Source organism: Quercus suber, unplaced genomic scaffold, assembly GCF_002906115.3.
Source record: "Quercus suber isolate HL8 unplaced genomic scaffold, Cork oak 2.0 scaffold_158, whole genome shotgun sequence".
Taxonomy (NCBI): domain Eukaryota; kingdom Viridiplantae; phylum Streptophyta; class Magnoliopsida; order Fagales; family Fagaceae; genus Quercus; species Quercus suber.
The window spans coordinates 498,935-511,257 of NW_027069619.1; the positions used below are offsets into that span (position 1 = coordinate 498,935).

At 33.1% G+C, this 12,323-nt stretch overlaps 1 protein-coding gene and 1 long non-coding RNA gene across 2 annotated transcripts; one reads left to right on the forward strand and one right to left on the reverse strand.

Annotated features, from left to right (window-relative positions):
• Nucleotides 1-435: 435 nt before the first annotated feature.
• Nucleotides 436-1,237, reverse strand: LOC112028604 (agamous-like MADS-box protein AGL80). The gene is given in 3 exon segments (XM_024061300.2): nt 436-1,001; nt 1,004-1,108; nt 1,111-1,237. Coding segments are annotated over 3 exon segments (798 nt in total).
• Nucleotides 1,238-5,199: 3,962 nt separating this feature from the next.
• On the forward strand, nt 5,200-12,048 carry LOC136069249 (uncharacterized). Its single transcript, XR_010630478.1, has 2 exons — nt 5,200-6,869; nt 7,250-12,048. It is a non-coding gene; the product is annotated as an uncharacterized LOC136069249 (long non-coding RNA).
• The last annotated feature ends 275 nt before the right edge of the window (nt 12,049-12,323 follow it).

Sequence of the window (12,323 nt, forward strand, 5' to 3'; positions counted from 1 at the left end):
GGTGTCCAATGCTTTGATACCATATTGGAATTGAGAAATAGATTTCTATCTTTGTCAAATGGATAACCTTTGAATGAAAATTTTGCGAATATTGCAGTTGCAACTTGCAACCAAATAATGCGACATAAAAAATAAAGCACATTTACATATAGAAATTTAAAGGAAAATTTAGAAGTGTCTAGTTTTTATTTTGTTTAATTTAGTTTTAAACAACTAAGAAAGACCATTGAATACCTTAGATGGTCATTCAAATTATATGATTGAATTGAAATATATTGACAAATTTAAGAACCAACGTAAGACTGAATATCATAATTATGATAAACAACAGTTGAACATTATTTTAAGTACATTGGACTTATAATTAACGCACAAAAGAAACCTGTGTCATCGTGTATGAAAACACCAAACATGTACATAATGGAAATTGCTAAATTATGATTCTTTAAGATTTTTTTTTTTTTTCAAATCAAGGGAAGAAGCATTAGACCAAAGAGCATTGTGACTGTTATCTCCAAATGGCAGCATCATCTCATCTCCACCAAACCCCATGTTGTTCTCTTGTGGGAGATTCATCATGTCCATGAACCATTGCTGCCTCTGCATGGTGTCCATGTTCATCTCAAAACCTGGTGTCCTCTGATGATGATCATGAGGCTGCTGCACATTATTCATCTCTGATGGAGTAGTACCAGTACTAGTACTCCCCACCACCATTCCTTCTGTTTTTGCAGCAGCTGGTTCACCTTGGACTTGCTTTTGAGCCACTTTGTTGAGTTGACCAATCCTTCTATATATATTCTTCAAATTCTGATCAATCAACCACCCAAGATCATTCAAGTCCATCATGGTTAAGTTGTGCAGGCCTTTTCCAGTCAGGCTTTGGAACATGACCTCTGTCATCTCCTTCTCCCGGTTGTCTTTCTGTTGTTTTTTCAACTGCTCATTGGCTTTGGCAATCCTTTGCCTCAGGAAACTCTCCTGGTTGACCATTTTTTGGTCTGTTCCATTTCAGGCATGTTCTTGAACAGTCCAAGAACATGTTGAATGCCATGCTCAGAAGCCCAAACTTCAGTTTGAGAATCATATGGGCTATAAATAATGGCGCGGACTTAATGCCACATAGAGTGCTCAGCTCACTTACTTTCTTCAACAGCCCCTTCTTCCTTTTCTTGAAGGTAGCTTTTCTAGTAGAGTCATTAGTGATGTATGCAAGCTTGACCTTCTTTCTAGTCATGACCGATAGAAAAGGCGAACAATAACAAGAAACAATATGGAAGTTGAAACCTTTTTCTTTTTTGTGTATACTTTCTTGCCCAAGCAGACTATGCTACATATAAAGCTGCAAGAGATTGTAGATTAATACAAGAAGATTTTGCTCTTGTATATCCTGGTTGGAGATATTAATGAGCACTTAATGGTTTGTGTTGGGTGCACACATTGCATTCATGTTGAATTTGGGCTAACAATTGGGCTTTTTTCAATAAGTTTGAGCTGTAAATACGAGGGTTGAGAAGGGATTTTGTCATTAATGGGGGTGCTCTCACAACAATTGCATGCTTATCAATATAGGATATTATGAAATCTCAGCAGAGGATAGTGTTGCTGTAATGCAATATAGAGAATTTATTAGGGTGAGTTGGTTGGGGATTAATCCATGTGATTCTCTTTTTTGGATGAGAGACAGCTTATCTTATTTGCATTATGAAATATTGATTCACTCATAGTCATAACCGTTGGATTTTTGGGGATGATTGTGTAGAACTCATTGACACAATGAATTATCAGTCTTTGATTCACTCATTCATGCATCAAATGTGATATCTTTTTAATAAGGTAATGAAGCATATGCAATATATATATATATATATAAGTGAATGTGTATTAATGATTATATAAAAAAAAAAAAAATGTGTAAGACACTAAGATGCCAATTTTAGATTATGTTTTTTGTAACGTGGAAGTGATATGATCTCCACGTGTTTATAAAGACAAAGTTTTTTATTTTTTATTTTTTTTAATAAAAAAAACACTAGCTTATTATTCAAGGCATAAAAAGTGATTATCTTATTATAGAGTGTTGAAAGTAGAAACAATGCATAAGATATACAATCAAACTATAAATCTTTAGCTCGATCCACCAATAAACTTCATAAAATGCACAATAGCGAAGCCAAAATTTTAGTTCTGAGGGCAAGATTGAAAGAAAAATTAATTTAAAAAACATTAATCGATATTAATAACAAAATAAATAAATCGATTCTCTATTATATATGGAATTTTGACATTTCTCCATACATAAAAATAAAAGAAAACAAAAATAAATAGTTAAATAAAACCAAATGAATAGTTGATAAAATATGTAGATTGAAACAAGTAATTTGATTTTAAAATAAATTAATGTAAAAATGTTAAAAATATAAAAATGTACTTCAAAATTGTATCCTAACCACCTTGAAAATTGAAAATGGTAAATAATAAAATAGTGTAAGTAGTGAGTCTAAATAGCTAATTATTTGCCTACCATATAAGACAATTGTAGCAAAGTGTGTGTCAATGTATGGTATACACATTATACATTATTGTTCTGTTAAAAGGCATGAATAAAAATGAAAACACAAATTTGAGTCTTATGCAGGACCAAACAAATTTATTTCAATTAGAAAAAGACGAAAAAATGGTATGTACTTACATGGCTGTTTACACTTTTCATTTACAATAGAGAGGTTATGTTTGGGGCAAAATTGAGATGAAAGAAAAGCCACCCCTTCCACCCCTAAATATACATTGACAAGTAATATTTTCAAGCTATGAATGCAAACGAGACCATGTAAGATGTTAAACATAGACTAAGACGAGTTATATTATATGTCCCTTCATTTAATCACCCGTTTAGTTTTTTGAGAGAACTAAAGTAGTCAGTTGCCTCTTAACAAAATGGCAATATATATATATATATATGGTTGTGTTCAAGTTACATCTGGTGTAACTATAAGCAATGTTACATCACTCAATAACTTGCTATTTAATTTATATTTTGGAAATCTCACTGTTGGATTACTTGGTTTATATGTTCTTAACATACATGCCAAAGTCTATGAGAATCAAATGTTATTTATAATTCAATCCATAATCTCATTTTCTATGTCTTATTTTAAACTATAAAAACTTAAATTCAAATAATTGACTAATAACATAGTTATTGATCTTTGATCATCTTAAAATTTTGCAAACCTAGAGAATATACAAAGATAATGTAATTCAATTATGGATTTATCAAAATTTGCATCCAAATAAAAAATATTGAATAGTGTAACATTACTTAAAGTTACACCAAGTGTAACTTTAACATGCATGCATACATGCCAATTTTCATGCCAATCAGATATTATTTACCATGTGATTCATAAACTCATCTTTTATAAATTATTTTAAACTATAAAAACTTGAATTTAAACAATTGATTAATAACTTGACTAATGGTCTTTAATTACTGTGAAATTTTGCAAGCATAAAGAATATATGAATATAATGTAATCCAACGGTAGATTTGTCAAAATTTGTATCTAATAATAAGTTATTAATTAGTGAAATATTGCTTAGAATTACACTACGTGTAACTTGAACTCAACTATATTTATATATATATATATATATATATATATAATAGCGTAGTAATTTTTTTTTTTTTTTTTTTTTTGAGAATGTATAACAGCATAGTAAGTTAGTGACAATTAGCAAGTGGCCATTACATATTTATTTTTTATTTTATTATTATTATGATATATTAAGTATATATTCTTTTATTTTATTCTCTCTTAGTGTAGGGTGTTTGAAATTGAAATGAGAAAATATACAACAATAAATAATCAATCATTTAGCCAACCTTTTAAAAAAATAAATAAATAATCATTTAGCCGAACCAACTTACGACATTCTGTTTAATGATTGCAAAATTAAGGGCACCGTCTTGCGCGTGAAGCACAACATTGCAACAAAGCTCAAAAAGTCCACACTCCATAGTCCATAGTGAAAAAGAGTGGGAAAATTATAAACACAAAACCCTTCAATTCAAATCTTTACAATTGCCTCTCAGATCTATACCTTTGCTATAATCCATTGTTGTCAATTGTCATCCTTTTCCGTTTTAACTAAACAAGGTAGTTCTCTCTCTCTCTCTCTCTCTCTCTCTCTCTCTCTCTCTCTCGTTAGAAATTTTGAAAGTTCTTATTTCCGTTTGTTTCCTGAGAAAATGAGTAAAAAGAATGAGTAAAAAGTTTGAATCCTTATGTGCTGTGTCACTCTATTTCCCAAATGGAAAACAACCAGTTCTTAAATTTTGACTTATCTTTCTTTCCTACACTTTTTCAGCAACCAAATGGTGTTTTCTTTTGGTTTTTTGTTGTTCCATATTATTATCCCCTATAATCTATTGACTGGAAATTCCATTAAAAAAATTTATAGTTTAGGGCACTATTTTCCATTATTTCTTTCAATCGCCACTTGTATTACTCATAAAATTTTAATATCTGTGTTATTTGCATGTCAAAATAGTGTTCTTGATAATTGGCAATGTTTCCATTGTTTCCTTCAGTCACCTTTTGTATTACATAGATAATGTTTTCATATTTGTGTTCTTTGGCACTGTTTTCATTGTTCCCTTCAGTCACCTTTTGTATTACATGAACAATGCTTTCATATCTGTGTTGTTTGGCACTGTGTCCATTGTTCCTTCAATCACCATTTGTATCAATGTTTCCCTTGCTCTGTTATATAAGCTGCATTGTATTTTATCTGAAAAATGGATTTTGGTTTTGCAGGAAAGGATGAAAGTCAAGATTTTACGTATCCTTTTCATGACATTGCGCTTCATTGTATGGTTTTCACATATTGAACGATTGATGTTGTTATATATAGTTGTATAATCTATATATATATATATATATAACCAAACTTTTGAAGTTCCTACAGTTTTCCACATTAACATAATATTAAAAAAAGCTTCATTGTATGGTTTTCACATATTGAATGATTGATGTTGTTATATATAGTTGTATAATCTATATATATATATATATATAACCGAAATTTTTGAAGCCTACAGTTTTCCACATCAACATAATATTAAAAAAAAAAAAAAAAAAACGTAATAAAACTTTTTTAAAACCCAACTCTACCTTTCCCTTTCACAAAGACACTGCCTTTCCCTTTCATGATGCTATGCCAAAGCCCAAACGGGCTCTCCAAATCCCCGACCTCCACATTTGACAAACAAAATGCAGACCCTTTCTCTTCTCCAAATCCCCAAATCCACTGTTTCCCTTCTCCTTCCTCCAAAACAAAGATCCACCCATTCTCCTTCCTCCAAAACAAAAATCAAAATCCCGACTATTAGTGAACTGAAAACCAACGTAAGCAACCTCCTTCTCTTTCATTCCGGTCTCTATCTCCAATGATCCAAAAAACCCAATCATTGCTTTGAGGTACGCTTCTTTTCATCTTTTTTTTCATCTTCTTAATTGTTTCTCCCTCAGCCTCAAGCCTTAAATCTCTCTCTCAATTGAAGTTTTCTGTTTTCAACTTTTCCGGTCCCAACTCCACCAAACCCTTTTCCCATTTTTCAACTTTCAAAGCATTTGATAGAAGAAGAGGAGAAGAAAGGCAATGGATCTTATTGTGGGCAAAAGAAAATAAAAATAAAGAGAAGATGAAAGAGATGACAAGGAGATACAAAGGGCACTGAAAGAAAAAGAAAAAGAAAAAGAAAAAAAAAAAAAAACCTTCTAAAGCGTCTTCTTTTCCTTTTGGTCATCATTCGTGAAAGAGCTTAGGATTTTTTATCTGGAAATTTGGATCAGCGACTTCACTTTTTTTTTTTTTTTTTGGGTGCAAAGAAAACTGGCTCAAATCGTCCTTTAACTTGGAGTGGAGCCTTGATTTTTTTTATTTTTTATTTATTTGAGAAGTGGGCTTGATAGTATATATGATATTATCAAATAATATTTTACTTTAACGGTATCATTGCATATTGCATGATAGTGGGCTTGATAGTATACCATTGGGTTCTCATTAGATAAGTTTCTGTTTTTTTTTCTTTTTTCTTTTTTTTTTGAGAATCAGATAAGTTGTTATACCATGATCTTGATTTTTTTTTTTTTTCATCATATTGAGAAATTATCAATAGCTTTCCCGTGCATCGCACGAGTTAGCGACTAGTTATTATTATTAGAGTGTATGCTTATTAGCCTACTTTAATAATATTCAATGACTTGTTTCTCAAAAAAAAAAAAAAGTGTATGCTTTATTGAATGTTTATTGGAGTAAGATGAATCCTCTGCATCGAATATGGTAGATAATTGTCGGGCTTCTATGATTATTGAATTTCCTGGATTGTACTTCATATATGTGTATTAAGTTCACATTTATTCGGTATCAATTCCAGATATTATAAAATTTTTGGTCCATTGAATTGTGATCATATTGCAAAAAGCCCCCTTGATGCTATAAATCAATTTAAATTTGTGGATAAAATTTAATGTTTTTCCTTCTTATTATCAACTCTATTATCAAGCTATATATTATAGTTTATAACCCTAGCTCATTCCCATTTTGGGCATATATGTTGGTTTGATCGTTCCACATGTGATTAATTTTAGTACTTTGATAGTAATAGGACAATCCCATTTTACATGGTTGATATTGGAGCTTCTCCAAAGGGATCTAAATATCTTATTATATTGATTGTTACCTTATTGGTATAAACTTGAAGTTCATTTGTTGGTGATATAATATATCTTGAGAAATTTATGGATGCAGTTTTCCCTTGATTCAATCTCTTTTGCAAATATTTTTCGGGGCTCTCAAATTGAGTATGTTATCTTTATCTCTTTCATATTTATTATTTTCTTAAATGAACCGTACATTTCTTAGTTACTAGCTGTTTTTTTTCCCTGCTCTGTCCTGTACACAGCTAGCGTATTGGGATTGCTTCTCTTATAATAAATTTATTTACTTATGAAAAAAAAAATTAATAATGTGATTCAGGTGTTAATGTGTAAATGTAAACAATTGTAACTTGAAGTTTTTAGGTTGGATAAAATATTTCTGTTATTTTAAAGATTGTTCAGAATTATCATATTTTGGAAACCTTTATGCAATTCCATCAGTGCGAACATTAAGTTCGTTTTTTAAAAAAAAAAAAAACATGTTCCTACAGAGTCATAATTCTTTAACTTTGTATTAATGGTAGATGGCATGCTGTTGCTTCTTGGACTTGGAATGCCCAGGATGAAACATGTGAGATTTGTAGCATGGCCTTTGATGGCTGTTGTCCTGATTCTAAGCTCCCTGGGGATGATTGCCCACTAAGTACATTACTTATTTAACAATGTTCCACTTTGTCTTCATGTCTTGCCATTTTACAGCTATTTCTTCTGCAGTTGAATTCCCAAAGTTTTTAGTTGTTGACCTATAATTTATAATTTAAAAATAAAAAATAAAAAAACACGGATACCATGCCTTCTTTTTTGTATGTTTGAACATTTTCTGATGGTCTTGCTTGAATCAGTCAAGTGGCATCCAATACATAATAAGAATTGCTTTATGGAACAATTGCATATACAATATATAGTGCATAGTTAGCCTAAATGCTTGAGCATTTAGATTTTCTCTACTTGGTTCATTGAACTTCCTATATATGAGCTTCAGACAACTACAATGGGATCTTATGCTGACCCTACCATGGCATGTTGCACATTGTTAGTAGTGCACAACCCCCAGATTGGTTCCCATTACTATGTGGTCTTTTTATAGTTTTTATAGTGCACGTACATTGGAGGTGAGCTTCGTAGAGCTATTTGAAATTGTGCTCTCTAAAATAGTTATGGTTTTGATAATTGCTTAATGAAAATAGTTAAAGTGATACATATTGAAGATTGGAGCTTCTCAACATTCATAGAAGCCTATCCCTTTTGAGAGCCATTTATAAGTAAAGAGCTTCTTAGGATATATAAACCTCTGCCCAAGCTGAGTATCTTAAGTTATTTTAGATAGTTAAAATGACTTCAAACTGAGGCTTACAATTATGATTGTCTCTAGTTTCTAACAAAATCTGGCTGAGCCCATGTTCTTCCCCCCAATACATATGGCATCTCATGAAGTAAAACTATCACATGTATCTAATACTTACTTTTGTTGAACTTGGTTCGTAGTATATTTATATTAACACACTGCGACATAGTGATTTCTTTTTTTTTTCTTTTAAATCTCGGTGGAGTTCACAGAGGCATGAAGAATTCATCTTTTTCTTTTCTGGTGTGCTTTTGTCATTGAGATATGGGAAAATAAAAATAAAAATCCCTCTGAGTCATGTTAAGTAACAATATTTCAGAGGTAGAGAATCACATTCATGATGTAGTTTTTCAACTAGGAGTTGAGAGTTTTCTTCATAATTTCCTTGATTTGATATTGTATGTCCTTAAAAGTTGTTAGTTATTTTTTATATTAGTGAAAGATTGCATTCTTTTCCCCCCTTTCATTTGTTCCTCTTGTATGTATTCTTCCTGTTTACCTTTGTGCTTAAATAAATTCTTATACTTATCAAGGAAAAGAAACAATTGAATCTTCTTGTAGTAGTTGCTAAAATCTTAAGGCAGGAAATAATGATATTTGTTTTGATCCTATGATATGGCAATTTGGGGTGCAGGCAACCATGCATTCCATCTCCATTGCATCCTAAAATGGGTGAATTCACAGAGCTCTCAAGCACATTGCCCCATGTGCCGTTGGGAATGGCAGTTCAAAGAATAAGAGAGAAATTCATTGAGACATATTTGTTGTTTATTGGTTAATCTAAGGTGGGGCAAATCTTTGATCTGGAAGCATCAGTTTTCAATCACTATACTATATTATATCCTGTTATGAGAAACGAGAAGCTTCTTTCTTGAAAATCTACTTTAGAAATCTTTGAAAACCTTAAATACACACCAAATAATTGAGGTGTTTGATAATCACAATAGTAAAATTATTAGTACAAAATATGTCATGTTCTTCTTTTAGAGGGGAGGGTGGATGTTGGTAAAGCTCGTTTGTTTCTCAAATTGGTGAAACTACCGTTTTGGCTGCTTGTGACCTTTTGTTTTTGTCATTGTTGATTGATGATGTTGATATCTTACTACTGCCCAATGTGGAAAGGATTCTACTTCCACGTGCCACCTTGTTGCTCTCTCAAGCTTTTTTTATATTCTACAATGTTGATGATATCTACATTAACTCTATAGCGCCTTCTTATCATAACAGCAATTAAGGTAGTGGTTGAGATCATGTGTTCAAGAGCTACAACCACCATCATATATAGTCTTAATCATAAATACCAAATAAGAATTGTGCACAAACCAAAAGAGAGAGTCATAAATCAAATCTAAAAGTTGCAACACATCAAAAGAGAGCAAATCACCAAACCACAAAGCCAAGACCAAGATCTTTCTCACTATCCCAATTTGCAACCTACAAATATCAAAGAACCAAACCAAAACACCTCTAATTTTATCAGCCGCAGCCCCCAAGAGAGAAAGACTCTTTTTACACACAAATAACTGAAGTTACTTCTATTTAGAGAGTTGTATTGATTTCTATTAGGACGACTAATGTTTTCAAAATTTAAAAGCTACGAAGCTTTCTTTTATGGTTTGTGTGATGCATTTTTCTTGGTTGACCTTGGTTATTTGATCACAATGTCCAACATAATGGGAAAGAAAACACCTACTCTAATGGTTGGTAAGGAGGAGATTGTTTTGAAACCTATGACCTTAGCCAGGATGAATAAATTTAAAGGATTGAAGCCAAAAGTCATTGTAGGAAAAGAAATAGAACCTGAAAATTCTGGTGTAGCAACAGAAGCTACCAAAACAAAACCTGACCAGCCTATAGAAATGCCTCAAATTCCAGCAGATTTGTCCAAAGATTGCACTGATTTTTCTTTGAAAGCAATATCAAAGCCCTTATGTCCTACACATGAGTACTCTACTAACTTTGTCAAAGGTACAAGTTTTCCAGTGAGCAACATAGGAGATAGACGCAAGTGATCAAGAAAAAAGTAGATGCAAGTGATCTAGAGAAGCTTGAAGTAACGCAACAAAGTTGGAAGCTAGAGTTTGGCTGCTGCATTGATGGGTGGACTAGTTAGTTACTTGTGGCAGTTGTATTGTTGATTGGTTAGTTAGTAAGAAAGGATTGAAACTGTTTGTATAACAGAATGTACCAATTGTACTCCTATAAGTAAGGGATCAGGATTGTAAATGAGATATAGATGAAAAAACACAATACTTCCGTTTTGACAACAATTCCAAGGGCTGTGAAGTTGGAATTTCCGAGGTTCAAAGGGGAAAATCCATCTGGTTGGGTCTATAAGGCTCATCAATTTTCCAATTGTATAGCACCCCCCTAACCAGAAAATTCTTTTAGCTTCTTATCACATGGAGGAGGATGCTCTTGTTTGGTTTCAGGAGGTAGAGGAATCTGGTCAGTTCACCAGTTGGGAAGCTTTTGTTAGGGCCTTACACGTCAGATTTGGAATAACAGCCTATGATGATCTAATGGAAACCTTGACAAGACTAAGACAAGTGGGCAGTGTGGCTGTCTATAAAGGCCAGTTTGAAGCTCTATCAAATCAAATTAAGGAACTGTCAGGGAGGCACAATTGAGTTGTTTCTCGAGTGGCCTTCGAGATAAAATTAAATTACCTGTTAGGATGTTGAATCCATAGAACCTGAGTGCTGCATTTGGACTTGCTAAAATCCAAGAAGAATATCTGGTGGCTAGCAGAAGAAGCACCAAACCTTGGAGTGATGGGATCAAACCTCAGTTCTTGGTCCTCCACCAATGATCAAGAATGAGTCTAAAGGTACAAAACTACCCATCCAGAAGATTTCCCCTTCTCAAATGGAAGAGAGAAGGAAAAAGGGGTTGTGTTACTATTGTGAAGATAAATGGCTTTTGGGACATAAATGCAAGACTCCAAGGATTTTTTTTATGGAGGGTATGGAGGGTATGCGTATAATGATGTGCAAGACATACAATTAGAGAAAGTGATTGATGAACATAACTCTCACTTAATTGCAGCAGCATCAGGAGGGGAAAAGTCTTGAAGGAATTGCAGAAATTACTCTATGAATTGTTGGGTAGTCCATCACTAGGTACTATGAGAGTGTGGGGAAGAGTGAATCATCAAGACATGGTGATTTTGATTGACAGTGGCAGCACCCACCATTTTCTGGATGTTTCAATTTGGAGGCTCTTGCAATTGCCAATATCAACTCAGGATTGTTTTGAAGTGAAAGTGGCTAATGGGGCTGTTCTTCAGACTGAAGGAGCTTCTCATGGAGTTCAATTCAAGATTCAAGGTCATTTTTTTCAGGTTGATTTAAATGTCTTATCCTTGGGTGGTTGTGATGTTGTGTTGGGGATTCAATGGCTTTATTCATTGGGACTGATCCAGTGGGATTTCAAGAAGCTCACTATGCAATTTGACCACCTACGCAAATCGGTTTTACTACAAGGCTTAAAACCCTCTGTTCCTGTCCTTCATGATGGGGATCAATTCTTCAAGCCTACTGTCAAAAAGGGATTAGCATTATAGATTATTTCTTGCACCCCTCCATTACCATCTGTGCAGCAATATCCAGCCATTGATGACCTATTATCAGAATTTACTAAAGTCTTTGAAGTTCCAGTTGGTCTTCCACCACTAAGAGGTCATCAGCATCAGGTTGTTTTGGAGGAGGGCTCTCCATCAATCCATGAAAGGCCATACAGATGCCCCTTTTATCTAAAAACTGAAATAGAAATAATTTTTCATGAGTTAGTTGAGGTTGGTTCCATTAGAGTGAGTCAAAGTCCATTTTCCTCACCTGTCTTATTGGTTAGAAAGGCAAATGGTAGTTGGCGAATACGTATTGATTATCAATCTCTAAATAAAGCCATTGTTAAAGACAAGTACCCCATTCCAGTTGTAGATGAACTGTTAGATGAACTTTGTGGTGCTTCTATTTTTGTCCTTGATGAGTCACATCTTTAAACCTTATTTGAGAAAGTTTTTTTTAGTTTTCTTTCATAATATCTTAGCATTCAGTAAGAATTTGGGGATCATGTTGTTCACTTAAGGGCTGTGTTAACAGTTCTACTTTCTAATCAGTTGTACGGTAAGAAAGGCAGGTGTGTTTTTGGTTGTGGAGAGGTTGAATACTTAGGACATCTCATTTCTGACCAAGGAGCCAGAACATATCCTAAAAAAACTGAAGCTATGCAACAATGGCCTATACCTGTGA